The 22,578-nt window shown below is 40.3% G+C and overlaps 1 protein-coding gene across 4 annotated transcripts in view; it reads left to right on the top strand.

Moving 5' to 3' along the window:
* PDGFA (platelet derived growth factor subunit A) overlaps positions 1-15,950 on the top strand; it is a 46,297-nt gene extending 30,347 nt beyond the window's left edge. Inside the window, exons 6-7 of one of the 4 annotated variants that reach the window (XR_011314716.1) lie at positions 6,791-6,869; positions 9,149-15,950. Coding sequence is in view for 3 of the 4 variants with exons in the window: in XM_069734249.1 (XP_069590350.1) it covers positions 4,214-4,320 (107 nt within the window). In the remaining variant the exon portion in view is untranslated. Of the gene's footprint in view, positions 1-4,213; positions 4,334-6,790; positions 6,870-9,148 lie in introns of all 4 variants that reach the window. The other 3 variants (XM_069734251.1, XM_069734249.1, XM_069734252.1) reach the window with 3 other exon arrangements.
* Positions 15,951-22,578: the final 6,628 nt, after the last annotated feature.

Genomic DNA, 22,578 nt, shown 5'->3' with positions numbered 1-22,578 from the left:
TGCAACCCCAAACTTGCAAGAAACTCATTGTCGCTGAAGAGCATTACAATACTAGTGTCTGCAAGCAACAAACTGCCTTTTGTTACATGCATATATTTCTTATTTTGACTCATCCATTTTTAAGCACCTGCTGCCAGTTTTCTGCTCCAGAGTTCCCATGTTTTCATGCATAGTTCTGTTGCTTGGCATAATTTGAATGTCAAAGGTCTAGCTCTTTGTCCACAATTGTTATGTGAAGACTAATTCAGGCCAGAACTATCAGGAAAAATAGATGCGTGTAGCTGGGTCCCATGGGTTGTTACCAGTTCTCAGTTAATGGCACTGTTGGAGTATTCCTATTTCAAAGTAAGCATTCTGTGGCTTCTTCCGCTGTCCTAAGTTTCCTTGGCTGACCACTGCGTCCACAGTCCTCAATGTTGCCCATTTCTCGGTGCTTCTTCAAAGAGCTTGGACAAGACATTTTTAAAATCGGTCTTCTTTGAAATCTTTGCCTGGGGAAAAACACCTCTGATGAAGAGCTACCTTATGTCTTTGGCCGGGATCACACATGCGAGAAATACGTCCGAGTCTCGCATGGTAATACCCGGCATTGCCGCCGTCACTCAGGAGCGGAGCGTCGGACGCATAGCAATACATGCAGCCGCACGCTCCACTCCTGAGTGACGGCGGGAATGCCGGGTATTGGCATGCGAGACTCGGACGTATTTCTCGCATGTGTGATCCCGGCCTTTGAGGTGCTCAATCTTGCAATAGTTTCATATCAATGTAAAATTTATTCTGTTTTTAAAGGCAAAGGGTGGTCCTCTAAATAATATGATCTTGGATTTCTCTTTTTAGTTCTCTCCGTTTTTTATCCATTAACATGCTATCTATTAACACTTTCATTTTAAATTAAATTGGGGAAAACTTGCACACCGCCCCCTTGAAAAATAAAAATTGTGGCAACTGTCTAATTCAGATTTGTTGATAGATCGGGTAGGGTGTTGGGTGAGAGGGCAAAAGATGAGTTGAGTTTTAGGAAAGAGGTGAAAAAAGATATGGCTGATACACTGTGGGATTCTGGACAGCAAAGATGTGACATCTGGGTCACAGACGTGGATCTGAGTGTTGTCCGCTTATAAGTGGTATTGGAAGCAATGGGACTTTACCTTTTGACCTGGGACAACGGATATAGATGGAGAGGGGTACAAGTCCCAAGACCTAGCATTGGGGATACTAACAAAGAGGGGGTTGGATGAAGAGGTTAAATGGAAATGGGAGGCGCTAAATGTTCGGTTAGTGAGGTATGAATATATCCAGGAAAGGGCAAGGTTTTTTATGCCAAGAGAAGAGAGGATCTGTAGTAGAAAGGAGTGGTTGACTGTCGAGAGCAAAAGCTAAAGGTACCTTCACACTCAGCGACGCTGCAGCGATACCGACAACGATGCCGATCGCTGCAGCGTCGCTGTTTGGTCGCTGGAGAGCTGTCACACAGACAGCTCTCCAGCGACCAATGATCCTGAGGTCCCCGGGTAACCAGGGTAAACATCGGGTTACTAAGCGCAGGGCCGCGCTTAGTAACCCGATGTTTACCCTGGTTACCAGCGTAAAAGTAAAAAAAAAAAAAACACTACATACTTACCTACCGCTGTCTGTCCCCGGCGCTCAGCTTCTCTGCACTCCTCTGCACTGACTGTGAGCACAGCGGCCGGAAAGCAGAGCGGTGACATCACCGCTCTGCTTTCCGGCTGACCGACGCTCACAGCCAGTACAGGAGGAGTGCAGAGCACAGCGCCGGGGACAGACAGCGGTAGGTAAGTATGTAGTGTTTGTTTTTTTTACTTTTACGCTGGTAACCAGGGTAAACATCGGGTTACTAAGCGCGGCCCTGCGCTTAGTAACCCGATGTTTACCCTGGTTACCAGTGAAGACATCGCTGGATCGGTGTCACACACGCCGATCCAGCGATGTCTGCAGGGAGTCCAGCGACCAAATAAAGTTCTGGACTTTCCTCAGCGACCAACGATCTCCCAGCAGGGGCCTGATCGTTGGTCGCTGTCACACAGAACTATTTCCTTAACTATATCGTTGCTACGTCACAAAAAGCAACGATATCGTTATGTGTGAAGGTACCTTAAGTCTAGAAGGTGGATTATTGAGCATTGTTTGTTTGACTTTGGCGGAAATTAAGTCATTAGTAATGTTGGATTGGACCATTTCAGTGGAACAGTGGGGACAGAATTCAGATTGTAGGTTGTCAAAGTGAGGTAGGAGGAAAGTGAAGCATGGGCATGCTGTTCTAAAAGATCTCAAAACTCCTCTAAAGTTTATGAATGTCTGATCTAGTTTTAGATCCAATTTTTAAGAATTGGAAGAGTATTTAAATAGACTAGGATGGATGAACACCAAACTTAAACACTTGTTAAAAAGGAAAAAAATAAATGTATATTAAATTTGAAGGAGGGGGCATATCTAAAGAAGAATATAATGCTGTTTGTAGGGAATGCAGGGTTTTAGAAGAACTAAAGACAGTAATAAAGTGAGGCTTGTAATGGAGACCAAAATCAATAAAACAAAAGAATTTGGGGGCATGTCAAAAGAAAAAAAATAAATAAAATCAAAGATGCTATAGGATTTTTACAGGATGGAAAGGGTGAATTAGTCAATAATGACGTTTAGAGTCTAACTTTTAAATTCCTATTTTGCATCTGTGTTCTCTATGAAAGCAATTGTAACATCAACTGATCTTCATGGTGCTATCAAAGGAATAAAAAATCCATGCAATTTATAAACCGAGGGATGGTGAGGGAACACTTGGTTAATTTCAATGAATTTATATCTCCTGGTCCAGATGAATTGCATCCTAGGGTACTGAAAAAGTTAGCAGAGGAAATTGCAGAACCACTAGCCAGAATCTTTGAAAAATCCTGGAGAACAGAAGTCCCAGAAAATTGGAGAAGGGCAAATGTTGTCCCTATCTTCAAAAAAGGAAAGAAGATGGAGCCAAGAAATTAGAGGCCAGTGAGCCTTACTTCTATACCAGGAGAATAAATAAATTGGATAAATTTAATAAACAGCATGAATGTAAGTACTTGGATAAGAATATAGTAATTAACCAGAGCCAGCATGGGTTTGTAGCAAACAAGTCATGCCAGACTAATCTAATTTCCTTCTATGATGGAATCACTGACTGGGTGAATCAGGGAAATGCAGTAGATCTAGTATAGCTCTACTTCGGCAAAGCATTTGATAAAGGATCTCATACTATCCTTATTGAAAAAATGACCAAGTATAGGATTGAAAAGTTTAGCTTTGTTTAGCTTGCAAAAAAGAAGGCTAAGCGGAGACTTAACAGCTGTCTACAAATATCTGAAGGGATGTCCCAGTGTAGAGGGATCATCCTTATTCTCATTTGCACATGGAAACACGAGAAGCAATGTAATGAAACTGAAAGGGAGAAGATACAGATTAGATATAAGGCTGCTTTCACACATGAGGTTTTTGCCGCCAGGCACAATCCGGCGAATTTTGAAAAACTGATGTGACAGATCTGTTTTGTTTTTTTTTTTTTTTGCCTGATTCGACTTGCCTATCCAGTCCAGAGTTGAATAGCTGGTAGAGAGAGACCCCAGAATGGAAAATGCATGCTTAGTTTAAAAAAACAGAATCTGTCGCTGGATTCCATCATTTGACGGATCTGGCGCCATAGGGTTCCATTATAGCAAAGGAAGTACGGCGACGGATCCGTTTTTTGCCAGATCCGTTTTTTCAAAATTCGCCAGATTGTGCCTGATGGCAAAAACCTGATGTGTGAAAGCAGCCTTAGAAAACATTTTGACAGTTACGGTGATCAATGAGTGGAACAGGCTGCCAGAAGAGGTGGTGAGTTCTCCTTCCATGGAAGTCTTCAAACAGAAGCTGGACAGACATCTGTCTAATGGTTTAGTGAATCCTACATTGAGCAGGGGGTTGGACACGATGACTCTGGGGCTCCCTTCCAATTCTAATATCCTATAATTCTGTGACTAAAAACCCTAGCCAACCACACCTATAACTTACACACATAAAGAAAAGAAGCAAAAACCAAAATGAAAGCATGAACTGAAGACGACAACAATTTTACATTCCTCAATTGTTTGTACGGTGCACATGGTACAGTAGCTAACAAATTTCTCTTTCAGGAATGCACTTTTAAAATGTTTGTCTCATTACTGAACAAAATACGTTTCCTTAGGCCTTTTCACCATCCCTGCCCTTGTGTTAACAGGAAGGCCTAAGGAAACAGGTAAAAAACGGAAGCGAAAAAAAACTAAAGCCTACTTAATACCCAGCTGGAAATAATTTTCCTCGGCAGGTAGGAACCCAAAGCTGAAAATAACAGCACCAGCAATGTAAAAAAAATAAAAATAAAACCTTCCCATCCTCTTAATCACATCAGCACAATCACTTGTTCCAATCTTGACACTATTACCTTAAGGCTGCAAAGAGATTATATATGATTGGCTTTGATAATTCTACCTGCTGGATATTTTTTTTTTCTTTAAGCTACATATCTCAGTAAACATCTTGCATTCCTTGGCTGGCTTCCTTTCTCACTCTTTTTTTTTTTTTTATTTTTTTTTTATTTTTTTATATTCTTAAGATTTTACTCATCTGTATTTTGTCTTCCTGCAAAATGTGTCATTATTAATGATTTTTGGTGTCACCATGCATGAAAGAATTGTCTAAATGATAATGTTGTGGAAGATGTGTATCCAATGTTACAAATGGAAATTTGAAAAAAAATTCATTATTTATCCTGATCAGTCCACAAAATATAAGTTATGAAATCACCTTTATACTATTATTATTATTATTATTATTATTATATTTTTTTTTTTTGGGGGGGGTTGTTTCAATCTCGACTGTTGTTGAAGAGCCTTAATTATCTAAAGTAATTGACAATGTAAAAGTGAATCTGTCAGCAGGTTTTTGCTATCTTAAGGGCAGTCTCACACGTACAGATAATTCCGGTACCGGAAAAATCGGTACCGGAATTATCCGTTTCCGTGTGCCGGTGCGTTTCTGTGGCACATCAGTGTGGCACACGTGCAGCACACGTGTGCCGCCCGTGTGCCCACTGGGTACCACACGCACCGTGCAGGAGACAGTGCTAAAGTTTAGCACTGTCCCCTGCATCGTGCTGAAGCCACGATTCATATCTTCCCTGCAGCAGTGTTATCCCCCCGCTGTTCTTAAAATACTCACCTGGCTGCCGCTGCTTCCTGTCCTGGCCGCACCTTCTACTGTATGCGGTCACGTGGGGCCGCTCATTTACAGTGATGAATATGCGGCTCCACCCCTGTGGGAGGTGGAGTCGCATATTCATGATTGTAATGGGCGGCCCCACGTGACCGCTCATACAGTAGAGGTGCGGCCAGGACAGGAAGCAGCGCCAGCCAGCGAGGGAGCCGGGTGAGTATTTTCAGAACAGCGGGGGGGCGCACAGGGGGTGGGAGGGGGGTGGGCACATGGAGCTTTATTTTAAACACGATTATTCATATCTTCTCTACAGCAAACGCTGCTGCAGGGAAGATATGAATCGCGGCTTCAGCACCAGTGGGGGGGACAGCGCTTACAGTAGCACTGTCTCCTGCACGGCACACGGACTGCACACGGACAACGTCCGTGTGCGGTACGTGTTTTACACGGACCCATTGACTTTAATGGGTCCGTGTAATCCGTTCGCTCCCACGAACATGGACATGTCTCCGTGTTTGGCACACGGAGACACGGTCCGCAAAAAATCAATGACCTCTGCACAGATGCATTGATTTAACTGTGCCTACGTGTGTCAGTGGCTCCGGTACGTGAGGAAACTGTCACCTCATGTACCGGAGCCACTGAAGTGTGAAACCGGCCTTAAAGCAGCATGATGTAGAGGCCAAGAATCCGTTTCCAACCTATGTGCTTATGTCCTGAAGAAGAAGCGTGTGTACTTCAAAATGCATAGATTAAAATCTGCAGTTATACGAATTCCTGGGTTTAGATCTTCAATCTACTCATCAGCAGAAAAAAAATATCGAAGTTAACTCTCCCAAATCTAGTGTTTCCAGCAGTGTCACTTACTGGGCTGCTTGATGTAGTTTTCCCAAAATTCTTGTTTTAGATGTACCAGTATTTAGAATGCTGAGTGTTGTATAACCCCACCCTCATCTCTGATTGGCAGGTTCCTGTTTACATTGTCAGCAAGCCAATCAGTGGTGGGGGCGTGGTTGCACATATTAGCTGGACTGGGCTGCATGTGAGACCTAGTCCTGTAATGCTGATCTCCTGCTGATAAAACTTTTTTTAAGCTACAGCACACAGTCTAGTAAGTGATACAGCACTGGAATCAAGGTATCTGCCTCTACATCATGCTTCTCTCAGATTAAATAACAAAAATCTGCTGACAGATTCAACTTAATATAGTAGTGCCCGATGCCATTTACCAACACTAAAGTATAGCATATGCTCCAGCTGCTATATTACTCAAACCTTTAGTGCCTGTCCTTAGTTCACTACGTTTTTGGGGGGGTTAGAGGGGTAGGCGGTCATGGTCAAAGAGCACTTAACCTTCCCTCAGCTGAAATTTAATTGAAATCCATACGTTTCTGTGTAAGAGGGGCTATTTTATAGCCAAGAAGCATCCATAAAGAATGTCGTCTGGGTGTAGAAAGCGTTATTCGTGGAAGGGAATCTTCACATTTTGAATTATTTTTGTATATTCGGATTTAAAGCCCTCTTTAAAAAAACAAACCAAAAAACTTGTCTTTTTTTTTTTTTTAATTAGGGTGTGGGATTTTACCGTGACCAGCTCCATTTAAGCTCCATTTCCCCCCTCCCCCCTTCACCTGAGGGAAAGTGAAGAGGTATGTGACTGGAGAGGTTCTATTGCCCCACGACACTGCATTTTAGATGTATTTTCTCACCATTCAGGAGGATGGTGGTAGCCCTTTTTTGTGAGTTGAATTCAAGTAATTTCTAAAGGTTACCCGTCACCATGTTTTCCCAAGATAATGTACGTCCATCACCATTAAGGTCTCTTTTTTCAACATATGAGTATGCCGTAAAAAAACAACGTTCTCAATCAATCCCAAAGAAGACACACAACGCGGTCTGGTCCCATGGATGTCTCCCGTCTTGATCTGGCGCCTTCTCTCATCTTCCAATCATTCTCAATCTCTGCTTCATGTGGCTGACTCATCATGACTTCCACCCTCCCCCAAAGGACCGACCGAAGTAATGTAGTGCACATACGCCAGCTTTTCTTCCAGGTCATCGGGTCTCTTCGGCCTTGCATGGACATTACAGTACTTTTGCTCCAGCCTTGGCAGGGAACAGAGAAGGTTTCTTGGCCAGGAGCATGCTTGGGGGACACTGTGGATGATGTAAGACATATCAACCACATGAATCCGGGAACGAAGAACCAATCACGGTCTATCTCTAGCGCCTCCTCTCTTCCTTCAGAGATGCTCTTCGGACCGCATCAGTGGGTGTAATAAGTCTTTTTTGGGATCTGCAGAGTGGATTGGGCATTTTTTTTTTACAGCATTCTAGTGATTTCCATACTTTACATGGTGGAAAACCTGGTGGAAGGTTCTTTGAAAATCCCACCAATGCCAAAAGCGTAGGTTCAACTTTCCTCATGGTCTCGCTGTGTCATTTTTGTTGTCTTGGGAAATTTTCTATAAATATGGACTTCATTTAGAGGAAATTTTTTCTACTGAAGTTTTGAGATATATATATTTTTTCAGCTGCAAAGCAATTGAGATGTGCTAGTGTATAATTTTAGCTTTTCATGAGATGGGGAAATTCTCTGTGAATGGTATTTTCATACGTATGTTTATACTATGAACAAAGACGTTTTGGTTGTGTGTAGTTGAGCAACCAGTTGGCTTTTCATCTATTGTGTTTCCATGAGCCTTAGCGGAACTGATTTTTGAATGGATTTTTCTTTACAAATGATTAAATATTTGCTTAACCGTAAAGTGCCTCCAATCAGATGGTTGGAGGGGGGTATTGCAATGCTTCTTGATCTAAATGAAGCCTGGAACAATTACAAAGTCTAAATCAAACATGGCTTTGCATAAGCCTTATGATTAGCAATGTGAGAATCTGGCCTTGAACTCTAGAAGGATTTCTAAGGATAGGCAAGCATTTATTTTAGTTTAGTAGACGTTTGAGAGCAGCCTGTTTCGACTAGTCCATGGAAAACAGTTACCGAACTCTGAAATTGCAGCCACAGTTGTATCTGTGCCTATATGCATGGCTTTGTCCACAAAGCTAATTTTGTAAACTTGATGAATTGATATCGAATAGCACCTATTTATTTTTTTTACCCCATTAATGGATTCTCCAAATGGATAAATGGATAGTTGTTTTGTTTTTTTTGCACACCAATGTGCTCCACTTCTGGATTTGTTTTGAAGCAGAATGGAAGTTCTCTCAACTTTGTCAACATGTGACTATTGATAGGCTTAAAAGGGTCTGTCTTTTTGGCTTGGTGATACACCGCTCTTCCTTCATATCTCATACGGAGACAACCGGGGTCTGCAGTCCGCTAAATAGCGCATCACGAGTCTTCTTTTGAGGAAGGTTTCTGAGATTCCTCCTTATGGTTGAGGAAACCCAAAGCAGAGTGGACCTTTTCTGGAATCGGGACACCAGTACTTCCATCCTAAAAGGATATCTAGTTTTGCCCAAGTTGTACTTTTTAATCAGATTTTATACCAGAAAGTGATAGCAAAGTTATCAATGGGGTCCAACTGCTAGTGCCTACACCGATCCCAAGAACGAGGCTTTGAAATGTTCTATTACCGGGCAGAATTAGCAGCTCCGTTCTATCCCTTAGATAGGTGATGACTAGTAGGGAATGCCCCTTTTAAACGTCAACTGGCCGAACAATCTTTTAACCAACTTTTTGGTTCTCAAATTGTTGGGTAACAATAGTAAATATGCAAAATTTTGTAAGTGCTCTCTTTTTAAATTTTTTTCAAATATATTTTATTTAAAGAATAGCCAATTGTAAAGGTGAAAATACAATTATATTTTGTGGACAAACTTTAAATTTTCATTTTCCAAAACTGTTGTCGTTTTTTTACTGATGGTAAACTAATTTTTTTCTTTTCTTTTTTTTTTCTTTCCACAGATGTAAGGTGAAATAAGCTAGAAACTTTCATCTGGGACTTGGATGTACACACTTTGTTACATTCCTGAATCTTCTACGTATGGTGCTTTTATAGACTTTGTTTTATTTAATTTTTTTCCCCTTTTTTTTTTTTTTTTGTTCTCTTGTGTGGAAAGACAGGATAAAAACAAAAGGATAAAAAATAAGGTTCAAAGGACACTCTGTGAGTACAAAGGAACAATGTACATTTGTTTCAATGTGACATCAAAGCAAGTATTGTAGCACTCTTGCAGAGAAGAGACGCTTCCCCTGTCAAACTGCGGCAACAAAACAAGATGGCGGAATGGATAAAAGGATGTGCTTTAAAAAAACAAACAAAAAAACAACAACAAAATACATAGTAAACATAGAAAGTGAATAGAGACTTTATAGCAAAGTGATGTGCCTGCTTGTATTGATGAAGATGGATGGTCCGTCACAGACCACTAGCAAATCAAAGGCCAGGAATGTATCAAACGAGCAAGTGTCTACGCAGAAGCTTTCAATACAATAAATCCTTGCTCCATGATGTTAAAGTCTTCACAAAAAAAACCTGGGAAGCCTTAAGAGGACTTTTTTTTTTTTTGTTTTGTTTTTGTTTTATTTTTTTACTCTATAGAGTAATTATTGTACCACGGGGGTAATTTAATTATGGAGCACAGTTCTACCACTAGGAACTCGCCTGCTCTTACATGGGTCAGTTAATGATTCTAATATCTATTTGTGTCATTTTTGCAGCAGTTGATCTTCAAAGTGTTTGAATTTTGTGTGTTTGCGTACTTGCTCTTGCTTGCCAGGGGGATAAAAAAAAAAAGTTATATACACATATATATCTATAAAAAAAAAAATCTTAAAATATACATTCACCTTGCCAACTTAATGGGATCAGTGTCTCATTGTTCCTTCCCCCATATCTCGTCTCTTGTTTAGAAAGTATCTACAATGGAGGCTTCTTTTTCATTTCGTGGCCTGAACTACTACAGCCTACCAATACGCCGTGAACTTGGGGCAAAACGAAGACTCTCTTGTGCCCAACGTTCCCGAAAAACCACTTTTGACATTCTGAATAAAGAGTATCGATGTTTAACCCACCAAATGGCTACCTCTCAATTATAAGAATCAAATTCTTAGCATTTGATTTGTTTTTGTTTGTTTTTATATATATTTTTTGACTATTTTATAGTGAAAGTGCTTTATTTTTTTTTTATTTTATTTTTATCTTGTCGGTGGTAAAATCTTATTCAGCCATTTTGAACTACTGTGGGGGTTTTTAAGAGGTAAAGAAGACAAGGTGCCCATGGGGACTAATTTGGTTAAACCTTATGTTTCCTAAGCCAACCTTTTAGTAAAATGTCCAGTAATTATTTCTAAATGGTGTCCACCACTGTAGAAAGGAGAGAAAAATAGGAGATCCCTGAACCATCCAGTAAAAGTGAGGAGGAGGGTCAGGCGTTAACCATGGTAGACCATAGGCCCACATAAGACCAATTTGATCTATTGCAGGAGCAAACACATTTCTAATGGCCAACCACATTATGAATGCATGTATTTATAGAACTGTATCCCTACCTTGACCTAAAATCTTGCTTACGAACACTGAAAGTATCTGCCTAAGTATGATTTTTTTTATCATTTTATTTTAATTTTTTACCCCTCCAATGATTTTGCCCATTTTTGTTGGCATTTTAATGTATTTAATTGAAAAGGATCCAGATACCCAGCCATGATGTCTTATTATTTCCAACCCTTGGAATTAAGCTAACGAACTATACTCCACTTCATTAGGAAAAAATATATATATCCAGTCCACACCTCATCAAATTTCCTTTCAATTGTGTCTGCATAATTTAATTTTAAATAAAATATTGTATATTAATAAATCATGGGATATCTGTGCAACTTTAGATTTGTGCCGGTTGCCTATTAATGCTAATAATTTTTTTTTATTTTTCTATATATTTTTTTTTTCTTTTTTTGCTATTTTATTTTATCATACACAACATTTTCACATTTTTTTTTTTTTTTTCCAAAGTGTGAAATGGACATTTTTATTCTTGTAACTGCATTGTACAGTGTCACAGTAGCAAGAGAAAAAAAAATATTTGCTACCTGTATTTGAACAAATCCTAAATTCTTTATTTTTGGTAAAAAAAAATAAAAAAAAAATCTATGTATGCTTATGTGTATTCAACAGAAATGTGTTCTTTTTTTTGTAAAGTTGAAGTTTGTATTTTTATCTAAAATTAACATTTTTATATGAGTACGAAAAGCCTACTATGTTTTCTTGAACCAAAAACTGCATTGTGTGGTCATATTTTTGTAGCACCATATCATACAAATAATTAGCTATATCTGTTGCATAGAAGTGTTTCTAGCACTTGGTTTACGATATCCTATAATCTACTGCTGCTGTTAAAGTAAATGTATATCTAGTGAGTGTCCGTTCCCCAATATGTCAATCTGTCGAGTGGCTGAGCGAAAAATTCTAATGAAGGCTGCCAAGTTATTATCCATTTTGGTCTTAAACTCAACTTTTTATATATTTAATGTTCATGTATCATTGAAATTATTTTTTTTTAATTTTTACAATTTTTTTGTTTTACCTTTTATTTTTTTTTATTAGGATTTTGTGGGTAAGTTTTAACATACGGTACGTCCCAAAGGCTTTTTCTGGTGACTAAGTTTAAGTGTAGAACTCGGACGCATTGTGCTTTGAGCCTTACATTTTTTTTATTATTTTTTTTAGCCTGACCGTTTCAGAGAACCCCAAACTGTTGTGTTATTTACTCTTGGGCCGGGGTCACACTAGACCGTAATACGGCCGAGTGCAATGCGATAAAAAATCGCATTGCACTCGGACCAATGTTACCATATGGGGCCGCTCCCAGCAGCCGACTTTTTGTCGGCCGTTTTCCTCGGTCCGAGACAATCGCAGCATGCTGCGATTATCTCGGACCGAGGAAAACTCTCGGCTCACTCGCACCTATATAAGCCTATGGGTGCGAGTGAGACAGCGCACACCACTCGGATATCATCCGAGTGATGTGCGCTATAAGCGGACCCCAGCAATGGAGGAGATGGAGAAATTCATTTCTCCGCCTCCTCCGCAGCTGTGCTCCGATCCTCCCTGTGCGAGAGAATCGGAGCACAGATGCATGACACTCGGCTCCTGCTCTGCTGCGAGCAGGAGCCGAGTGTCATTAGCATATTGCATCTGATGCTCTCGCATCGGATGCAATACGCTAGTGTGACCCCGGCCTTAAAGGGAATCGGTCACCAGGTCTTTGTTACCTCATCTGAGAGCAGCATATTGTAGACCCAGAGATCTTGATTCCAAAGATGTATTGCTTAGTTTTCCGGGTGCTGCAGTTGTGATCGGTCCTGGTGGCGTGGCTGGACCAGGAGGCACGAGGGCACCAGTCCGGGCAATGATCTCCTGTTCATAAACACTAATTGTATTGAAACAGTACACAGGCCATTAAGTGACATATCGCTGAAATCCATGTCTCATCCCCTACCTCATGCTGCCCTCAGATTACATAGCAAAAACCTGCTGACAGATTCCCTTTAAATACTGTGGTGTTTTAGAGGAAACAAAAAAAAAAAAAGCCAGGTCCTAAACGTCCCCCACCTTTTGGTACTTGATCAGTATTTTACATCAGTATTTGTAAGCCAAAACCAGGAGTGGGTGATAAATACAGAAGTGGTGACTTGTTTCTAATATACGTTTCCTCTGATTGTTCCACTCCTGGTTTTGGCTTACAAATACTGAGGTAAAATACTGACCAAATACTGAAGGTGGGGACGTGGCCAAAATCAGACTGTTTTCACCACAGCTCTGGTGTAAAACACTTTGATAAGTTGCTAAGTTTTTGTCACCTCTTGGAGCCTTCAAGCCAGTTCCGGAGCTGGGGCACGGTAGATGTGTGACACCTTTTTCTAATCCATCCATGAGCTGTAACTTGCCTTGGACTAAGACTTGTAGTGAGGCGCAAGACACTTTTCAGATGCGCTTCGTAATGAATAAAGTGTGTCTGACTCCAGCATGCTCTCTCGACAAGACCAGTGTGAACAATGCCAGTCTTGATAATGAATCTGGGTGTATGCGTTTCAGATGTCTAGTTCTAGAAGCAGTCACCCCCTCAGTGGTTTCTTCCTGCTCTACTCCCTAGACCAGTGTTCCCCAACTCCAGTCCTCAAGAGCCACCAACAGGTCGTGTTTTTAGGATTTCTGTAGTATGGCCCAGGTGATGGAATTGTTGCCTGTCTAGATTATGGAGTTCTCACCTAAGCATTACTAAGGAAACCCTGAAAACATGACCCGTTGGTGGCTCTTGAGGACCGAACTTGGGGAACATTGCCCTAGACTGACAGGTCTCTCCCTCTACATTCAAATTACTTCTTCAGAGAGGAAGAGAACTAAAGCTCTAGTGCCAGCTATTTGAAGCGGCAATCCTACAAGATAGTATTGACCTCTTGACGAGCTTTTCCACGTGACTTTGGATCTCCCTACATACACAAACTCATAGGAAAAGACCTGTCTTTCTAAGGGAGCAGGGGAGGAGAAACCTCCTGGAACAGGCCTTGGACAAGTTCTTTCCGACAGTCTCCAGCCTGCTTTTCAAAGTATGTTTCGTGATGCCACCCTGAGGTCCATTGTTTGGATAGCATGAATCGGTCAAATACATTTATTTTTTTATTCTTTTAATCCCATTCTTCAATGAGTTAAGTATGCCACTACTATATAGGAGTCATTTTCCCATTTGTGTATTGGCATTACCTGTACCCATTACTTTGCATTCGACCAATCATTAAAAAGGTGTTGGGCATTTTTTAAACTGCAACCATAAAGTCCTATTGTAGCTGAGGTGTGAGTATTTCGAAAGTTATAAAAAAAAGTTCCTATAAAGTATTAACTTATTTAGTATTGGTTGCTTGGTTCTGTTTTTTTAAATGGAGTTTATCTCCCTCCCAATAAAATCGGTTCATGTTTAGAAGAGCCAATCATTTTTTGTTTCCCCCAACGCCTTGAAAATAGTCATTATTTCTACATCCTTGTGCCTAATATACTAATCAGTCATAAACCTGTACTCCATATCTGACCTCTGAAATCAGCTCTGAGTTGTAGGAAGCTATAATAAATACATCACTCTTAAAATCTGTGGGGTCTCGGTGTTTATCTGCTTCCCTCTAACTGGCACTTCTAGGATATACTGTATTTTGAAGCCAATTTGTAGGCTTTTAATCTATTTTCATATTTTACAAAGAACAGTATTTTTGAAGGAATCTTATCTTTCTAAATGGTTGTGTAACAAGAGTCCATTGGGCTCCTGGGTTAAAATTTGGACCTAGGCCCCCACCTGAATGTGTTAAATGTACGGGCCCTTGAGTGTTCTATTGCCTATATAGACATATGTATTTGCCCTCTATATACTGATGTCCCTTTCTGTAGTGCCCCCCCCCACTCTGGGCCTATTCTTTGTACAATGTTCCTCATGCTGAACTCCTTATGTCCTCCATTCTGGACCCTTCCTATAATAAAGTCCCCCTGTTCTTCTGCTCTTTTTCCAACTCATTTTAGAAAAAAAAATTGAACTTTTCTCACTTTCCTCCTCCTTTCACAACTTCTGGTGTTGAATTCCATAGCCGGAAGTTGGCCCCAGAATTTGGGTCTCTGATTGACTGGCGATGTGTATTGCAGTGTAGGGAGCCAGCGGGTCTCTGCGCCACAGTATATTTCAGCTGAATGTAGGTGCTCAGACACACATCCAGCGGAAATGGACACTGGCATAGATGAGCCCCCTCCAGCACGGGCCTGATTGCGGACACGCCCTTTGAACTCGATCGTTACGCCCCTGCTTCGGAAACTCCAACTCTGATACGTCTCAAAATCTGATACAAAACTTATGTTTCTAGAACTAGTTTTGGCCTTTTTGTGTGCCAATCTTCTTCCAGCACACTTTCCGTGAAGACTGGCATACAAAATGATTTTCCGGTACATTTTTATGACTGATTAGCAGATAACAATAATTCTATACCTAAAAAATTGTTTCTCCGTGAGAAACCCTAAAGTTGACCCTACACTACTTATAAAGGTAATTTCTACCCCTGCTCCTAGGCTAAGAGCAAACTATTGTGGCCTGAATTGAAAACTGGTTGCCACATCCTTGAACTCTAGCACCAATCTGCTCTATATAGATTTTAGTAAAATGTTTTACAACCTAATAAAACTTATTGTAATTGGGGGGAAAATGAATTTTATATACATTTTGAAATACATTCCCATTAATTTGCAACCTATTTAAGATTTTCTTAGCAAAAACAAAAAATTTTTTTTTCAGTCCGCACCTTGTGATAATTTTTTAATCCATCTGAAGATGCATTCACCTCCAAAACTGGAAATTTATGTATTAAGTTGTGTGTTTGTTCCTTTGCAAATATGTGTACAGTTCATAATGTAATGCACATGAATGTCTGTGTCTGCGTAAAACCGAAAAAAAAAAAAAAAAAAAATGAAACCCTGTATAAAAGTGTAATTTATATATTTATGTTTTGGTGGGATGCCAATAATATTGCTTTATATTTTTTTTTTTTTTTTTTTTTTTGCCTAAAGTATCTAATGAAACAAAGGCTTTGTATATCCATTAAAATGATGTAGATGGAATGTATGGTTGTAGCATTTTGGACACCTCTTATGCGATTTTCCTATTTCTGCATAATGTGCGTTCTATGACATTGCACAGATTTTAAACAGCAAAAATAAAATAAAATATCCTATAAGTGATTTTTTTTTTTTTTAACCGGTTCTTATATACTAGGTTACATGAAATCGTATGTCATGGTTTATTTATTAAAATCTGTTCTTTTTATGATCTATTTAATTGCATGTCTTTTAGACCATAAATTCAAAAAATGCCTTCTACATAAGCCACCAGGACTTCAAGGGGGAAGGACACAAAAATAGTCATTTCCTGGTTTGGAAAATACATATTTATTTATTTATTTTTTTTCATTGAAGGTGGCTTTTTAGGAAATTCTTAGTAAATGTAGGAACGTACTGTGTCCGGGACCCTTGACTATGACCCAGAGCTGCTGTAAATGTTCAGATTCTGGAGGACCCCAAATGAACAGTATCAAAGAGAACGGTGTAATGCTTTATTTGCCCTGTAGGGGTGCTACAGGGGAATTGAATACATTCTGGATAGCCCAACAGAATAGAGCTAACCACTGGGGAGTACTGACAACGGCTTAACCTATGATCAGCGTATTACTGGGCAAGCCTTCTAGCAAATAGGATTGACTACAGTGGGAAAACCCCCTTTATTAAGAATTCGAATTACATGTAATGGGTGCAGTCATCTTGTGGACGAATCCAGTATAGTAACATAGTAACATAGTTAGTAAGGCCGAAAAAAGACATTTGTCCATCCAGTTCAGCCTATATTCCATCATAATAAATCCCCAGATCTACGTCCTTCTACAGAACCTAATTGTATGATACAATATTGTTCTGCTCCAGGAAGACATCCAGGCCTCTCTTGAACCCCTCGACTGAGTTCGCCATCACCACCTCCTCAGGCAAGCAATTCCAGATTCTCACTGCCCTAACAGTAAAGAATCCTCTTCTATGTTGGTGGAAAAACCTTCTCTCCTCCAGACGCAAAGAATGCCCCCTTGTGCCCGTCACCTTCCTTGGTATAAACAGATCCTCAGCGAGATATTTGTATTGTCCCCTTATATACTTATACATGGTTATTAGATCGCCCCTCAGTCGTCTTTTTTCTAGACTAAATAATCCTAATTTCGCTAATCTATCTGGGTATTGTAGTTCTCCCATCCCCTTTATTAATTTTGTTGCCCTCCTTTGTACTCTCTCTAGTTCCATTATATCCTTCCTGAGCACCGGTGCCCAAAACTGGACACAGTACTCCATGTGCGATCTAACTAGGGATTTGTACAGAGGCAGTATAATGCTCTCATCATGTGTATCCAGACCTCTTTTAATGCACCCCATGATCCTGTTTGCCTTGGCATACATTATACAACGTATAATCTTCTTGGATCCAGTTACTCGTTGTATTAATATGAAAAAGACTCAATACTCCTTAGAACTGTATTCCATGGATCATGCGAAAACATGAACGCTATCAACTAGATTCTTAATATGGCATTGTGTATAATTTTTCAGGTCAAGTTTTCTACTAGTGGGAGTCTTACGTTACCAAAATTTAAAGGGAATCTGTCAGCAGGCTTTTGCTATATAATCTGAGAGAAGCAACACATAGCCACTAAGACCTTGATTTGAGGAATTTGTTACTTACTGGGCTGTGTGCTGCAGTTTCAATAAAATCTGTGTATCCGCAGGAAATTATCACTACGGGACTAGGTATCTCGTGCTTCCTAGTCAACCACTCTGTAACCCCGCCTCCACCACTGATCGGCAGCTTTCTGTCAATCAATGCACAGTGTAAGCAGAAAGCTGCCAATCAGTGGTGTGGGTGGGGTTACGTAGGGTTCAGCATTCCAAGCTCTGGTAGATTTTCAGTAGATAAGTGATTGTATCAAAATAAGCATTTAGACTAGGAAATAACACATTGCTGGAGTCTATCGTTACTCCTACATCATTCTGGCTCTATGGGCCATTTATATAAATTGACTTGGGTGGGCCATGTATATTGATACACCTAAATAAAATGGGAATGGTTGGTGATATCAACTTCCTGTTTGTGGCACATTAGTATATGGGAGGAGGAAAACTTTTCAAGATGGGTGGTGACCATGGCGGCCATTTTGAAGTTGGCCATTTTTTAATGCAACTTTATAAATGGCGCTCCAAGGTGTATCCATATAAATGGCCCACCCTGTACATGGGAAAGATGTTAAGATGGTCTTTAGAGAACCCAGACTGCTCTTAGATTTCCCACACTACAGGCTTAATTCCATTTATTTCCTAGCTCTTTGACCCTCCCCCCACTATCGATCTGAATCTTTTCTCGCCGAAAAGTGTTGTGAAACAAGTGACAATTTGGGCAAATGCAAATTATTACGCATTTCAACGTCTACAGCACATATGAATGTATCCGAAAATGGTCAACAAGGATCGTGTTGATTTGATTAAAACTAATCAGGTTTTCCACATTAAGAATTTTTGCCCTACAAAAGTCCATAAATATTAGTGAAACGTTAGTTAACCTGAAGTCACTACTTAGATTATGAGGTGTCAATGGAAAAATTTGTGCCTCTTTTGACACTGTTCCAAAATGTGTAAACTTTTTATGTATTTGTAGATCAAGAGTTAGAACTGTTCTCACATTTCTAGAGCCATTCTATTTCTACCCGCCCAAATGTAAAAATAAATTTGAGGGTCTGATGGGGTTTTATATACATTATAGTGTGTTTTTTTTTAAGGAATTTTTATATTTATTATGCATTGCTTATATATGGCGCATTCATATTCCATAGCATTTTATAGACATGAACATCGCTGTCTCTATAGGGAATTTAGGTTGTAGGCCCCAATCAGTTTGTGTGGTGAGAAACCGGAGTAACCTCATGCAAACACGGTGAGAACATACTAACTCCATGCAGATGTTTTCTTTGGTGGGATCTGAACCCAGGACTCCATACCTGCAAAGCAACACTAACCACTGAGCCACCGTTCTGCTCATTGACAACCCCCGTAAATCCTTGAGTTCTCCAATGTTCCTGTGTTTCCCACTGTTCCCCAAAATGATGGTTATCTGACCATTGTAGTCAAACATTGACCCCAGTGGGAATGAGAAAGACATGCCAATATTGTATAGGCAAGTGATTGGCTACAGAAGTCCGGTACTAGAGACAAACATCAGAGCAGTGATTGTCATTCCATACTTCCAGACAATTTTTTTAAGTCAATACCTGTAATTTTGTTGTGAATATTTGTCAAATCTTCAACTTTCCGACTTATATTTGGCTGAATATTGCTTGTTACATGGATCTAGGTGAGTCAGGATCGGTGTTGGCGCTTCTTAAGCTGACGACTTTCTAGCCTGTAAGGTCACATAAGGGCGACGTTTCCAATCCCCCCACCCTTACCCCCTTTCCCATTTCCTTTTGGAATTACGAATTTAATGGGTAAGGAGGTTCCAGCTATGGCTGCTACAGCAATCCTCATATGGATTTAATATGTCTTCAACGGAAAGGTCTGTGAAGGGTGAGTTGATGGCTTTGGCTTGAGCGGGAAATCTAGAAGTGTTTCAGACGCAGACAAACAAGCCATAGCTTAGGGATTTGGTGTGTCTGTGTGTGCCAAGAATAAGTCAAGTCCAGGGAGAAGATTAAGTTATTTCCACTCCTTTTCAAAGTCCCATTAGAGATCTTATGACTAGAAATATGCATTTTTTTTCTTCCCCTGGATTTTGGACAGAGATGTGACAAGTAGGCATAACTATGGGGCATCTTCTGGAATCACAACCATCACAAATATTTTCTCTTGAACAGGCAGACTTTCGGGTCAAATATTAATAAATAGAATCCTCTCTTTTTAGACTTTTTTTTTTTTTGATGCTGGAACACCTTATATACTTTATAAGGTGTGCCAGCATTACATGATAAATGGGGTTATAGTACTAATACATCTACAGTACCTGTATGTGACAATTATGTCCTATGTGGACACCAGAGTAATTACTGCACTTCAACAAATCTCTAAAATTACATTAAATGTCATGTGTTTAATGCTGGGATGCTAGTAAAGGATCTTATTTTAATAAACATTAGCAAGCCTCTAAAATTACTTAAAGGGGTTGTCCATGATTGGGGCTCAAGTCTGCATGCACAGCGCTCACTGTCAGGATTCTCTGGGAATGGATAGTCATGTGACTGCAAGTATGCAATTTGCATACTTCGGCCACATTCCGACTAGACGTGTCCACCCTTGCTCAATACAAGTGCTTTGGTTGAGGTCTGACACGTCTAGTTGGTACGTGACTGCATGTATGCAAATTGCACACTTGCGGACAAGTACCCGCCTACTCCCGGTAACGGAGAATTCTGACATCGTGACCGTACACTTGAACCCCAAGTACGGACAATCTCTTTTAAATAGACAAAATTTGGGCTACATTCATACAATGTTTATTGACTTTTTGATGTTGTAGATTTCCTGCACCAATTAGGTTTTTTTTTTTATATACTTCCTGGTATTTGGCTTTAATTGAACTTTACTGATGGTCTCCACATATGCGTCTTTTTACCTGCAAATTTTCTGTATCTTATTCCAGTTTATGGGGAAAATCTGCAGCATACCCGCAAGAGAAATTGACATGTTGCTGATTTGAAACACGCACCGCAGGCAAGTTTTATGTAGAGTTAACAAAAAGAAAAGCAAAAAAAAAAGCGTCCATGAGATTTACATTAATCCCATCCACTTTGGATAGATGTGCAGTCAAACTCATGAAAATGTAGCCTAAAAATGCAGAAAATACTCTGGTCTCCACATAGGATAATAGTTCACGACCATATACAGGTACTGTAGCTGTGACATAATGCCATTTATCATTCATTCTCTTCAATACACAGTATATACTATACCATTTATTTTTGATGTGCCAGCATTAAAGGTATTGAGTCACCAGGTGTGACCGATATGAGATATGACCACCACCTTTCAGGGCTGATATACAGCATTCTATAATGCTGTATGTATGCCCCCAACCTGACCCTAAACACAAATACTCTTTTATTATACTCACCTACGGGGCGGTCCGGTCCAAGGGGTGTCACTGGTCTTGGTCTGGCGTCTTTCTTCTTCTTGTGATGCCGTCTTCCTTCTTGCTTCGTGTGGTTGACGCGCCACTACATCATCCACACAGTCTCCCCGGCATCGCGCTCCTGCGCAGGTGAACTTTTCTGTCCTGGCACGGAAAGAGTGCGCATGCGTCGGGGCTCTTAGACCTTTCCCAGTGCCTGCGCACTGCAGTACTTTGCCTGCCCTCCTCAGGGCAGAGAAGTGTGCCCGTGCAGGAGCACGATGCCGGCGAGACTGTGTGGATGACGTCAAGCAAGAAGAAGGGAGGCGCCGGACCAAGACCAGCGACAGCCCTCGGACAGGACCGCCCCGCAGGTGAGTATAATAAAAGGTCTTTTTCTTGTCTTGCAGGTCGGGTTGTGGACAGATATACAGCAATATAGCATGCTGTATATCAGGCCTGAAAGGTGGTGGTCTTATCTCATATCGGTCAAACCTGGTGACCGGTTCGCTTTGAAGTCTCACCAAAAAATGTTTCTAGCTGACTGTATTTTCTAAGATGCTGAACTCCCTACTACTATTGTATTTTTCCGTAATGTTGACTACTATAATTAGTTTTTTTAAATTTTTTTTACTATAGCCGTGATCTCTTTTCCTTCCATGAATTGACTTCAATACTTGGTCATACACCGTGTTGTAGACCTCTCTAGCCCCGGAGATCAAATGAAGCATAAAGTCACTCGATGAATGATACTTTGAGCTTCTAGATAAGGATCCGCATCTCCTTTGTGGTAAGGTGTGCGGAAATATCCTTGATGCAAAAAAAAAAAGTGGCTTTGGTGTACACGGCTGCGTGATCAAAGGGAGGAAATATTTCATAAATATCCCGGACTGGTGACCAGGTCATCGGTGAATACACTTCACATCTGGTGTACATTTAATTTTGTAGCGCAAATGATTAGCTTCCCTTTGTGGATCGGTTGACAACACAATGCAGCATGTTCCCGGACGGAGAATGGATGCCCCTGACTTCCAGACGTGATTCTTGTGTGTAAAACATATCTCCTTACTCGGTCGTCTTTCCCAGACGAGCGTGCTTTTTGGGCGGTCATGCTTGAATACCTTAATAATTTTTAAATGGTTTAGAAAATTTAATCTTCAGATAAAACATCTGTGTAATATCCAGGGTCACCTGTCTCGGGCTTGAAAATCGCTTATGGTTACCAAGCATGAAAGAGGGCATTTTCCCATGAGAATGGAGCCAGGATAATTTAGGTCAGGACAGGTTTATCGTCAAATTCCACGCAGGCAGTACTTTTTTGGAATCGCACGAAAACGTGCATCCCTTTTTATCGATAGATTTGGTAAACCTTACCTAAAAGATATATAGAAAAGAATATTAATGTGCACATTTTTTTGAACTTCAGCTTGGTAATTTCTGGAAGGAAACTGATCGTAACTTGCAGGAAAAATGTAAAACTGAGAAGTGCAATAGCACACATGGGTCGATAAATCATGACTGAAGCTCCGTTATGGTATTTGGCAGTGGATTAAGATGATATCTAAGCACTCCAAAGTGCTTACGATATATTGAAGGTCAAGTAAATAAGTCCATTAAAGGGAATCTTTCATCAAAAAGTATTTTAAAATATAAACGATTATAGATGACAATGGTCTTAAATCA

This window comes from Ranitomeya imitator, chromosome 7 (assembly GCF_032444005.1).
Source record: "Ranitomeya imitator isolate aRanImi1 chromosome 7, aRanImi1.pri, whole genome shotgun sequence".
Classification (NCBI taxonomy): Eukaryota; Metazoa; Chordata; class Amphibia; order Anura; family Dendrobatidae; genus Ranitomeya; species Ranitomeya imitator.
The sequence above is the reverse complement of the archived record's forward strand: the minus strand, read 5'-3'. Positions and strand labels throughout refer to the sequence as shown.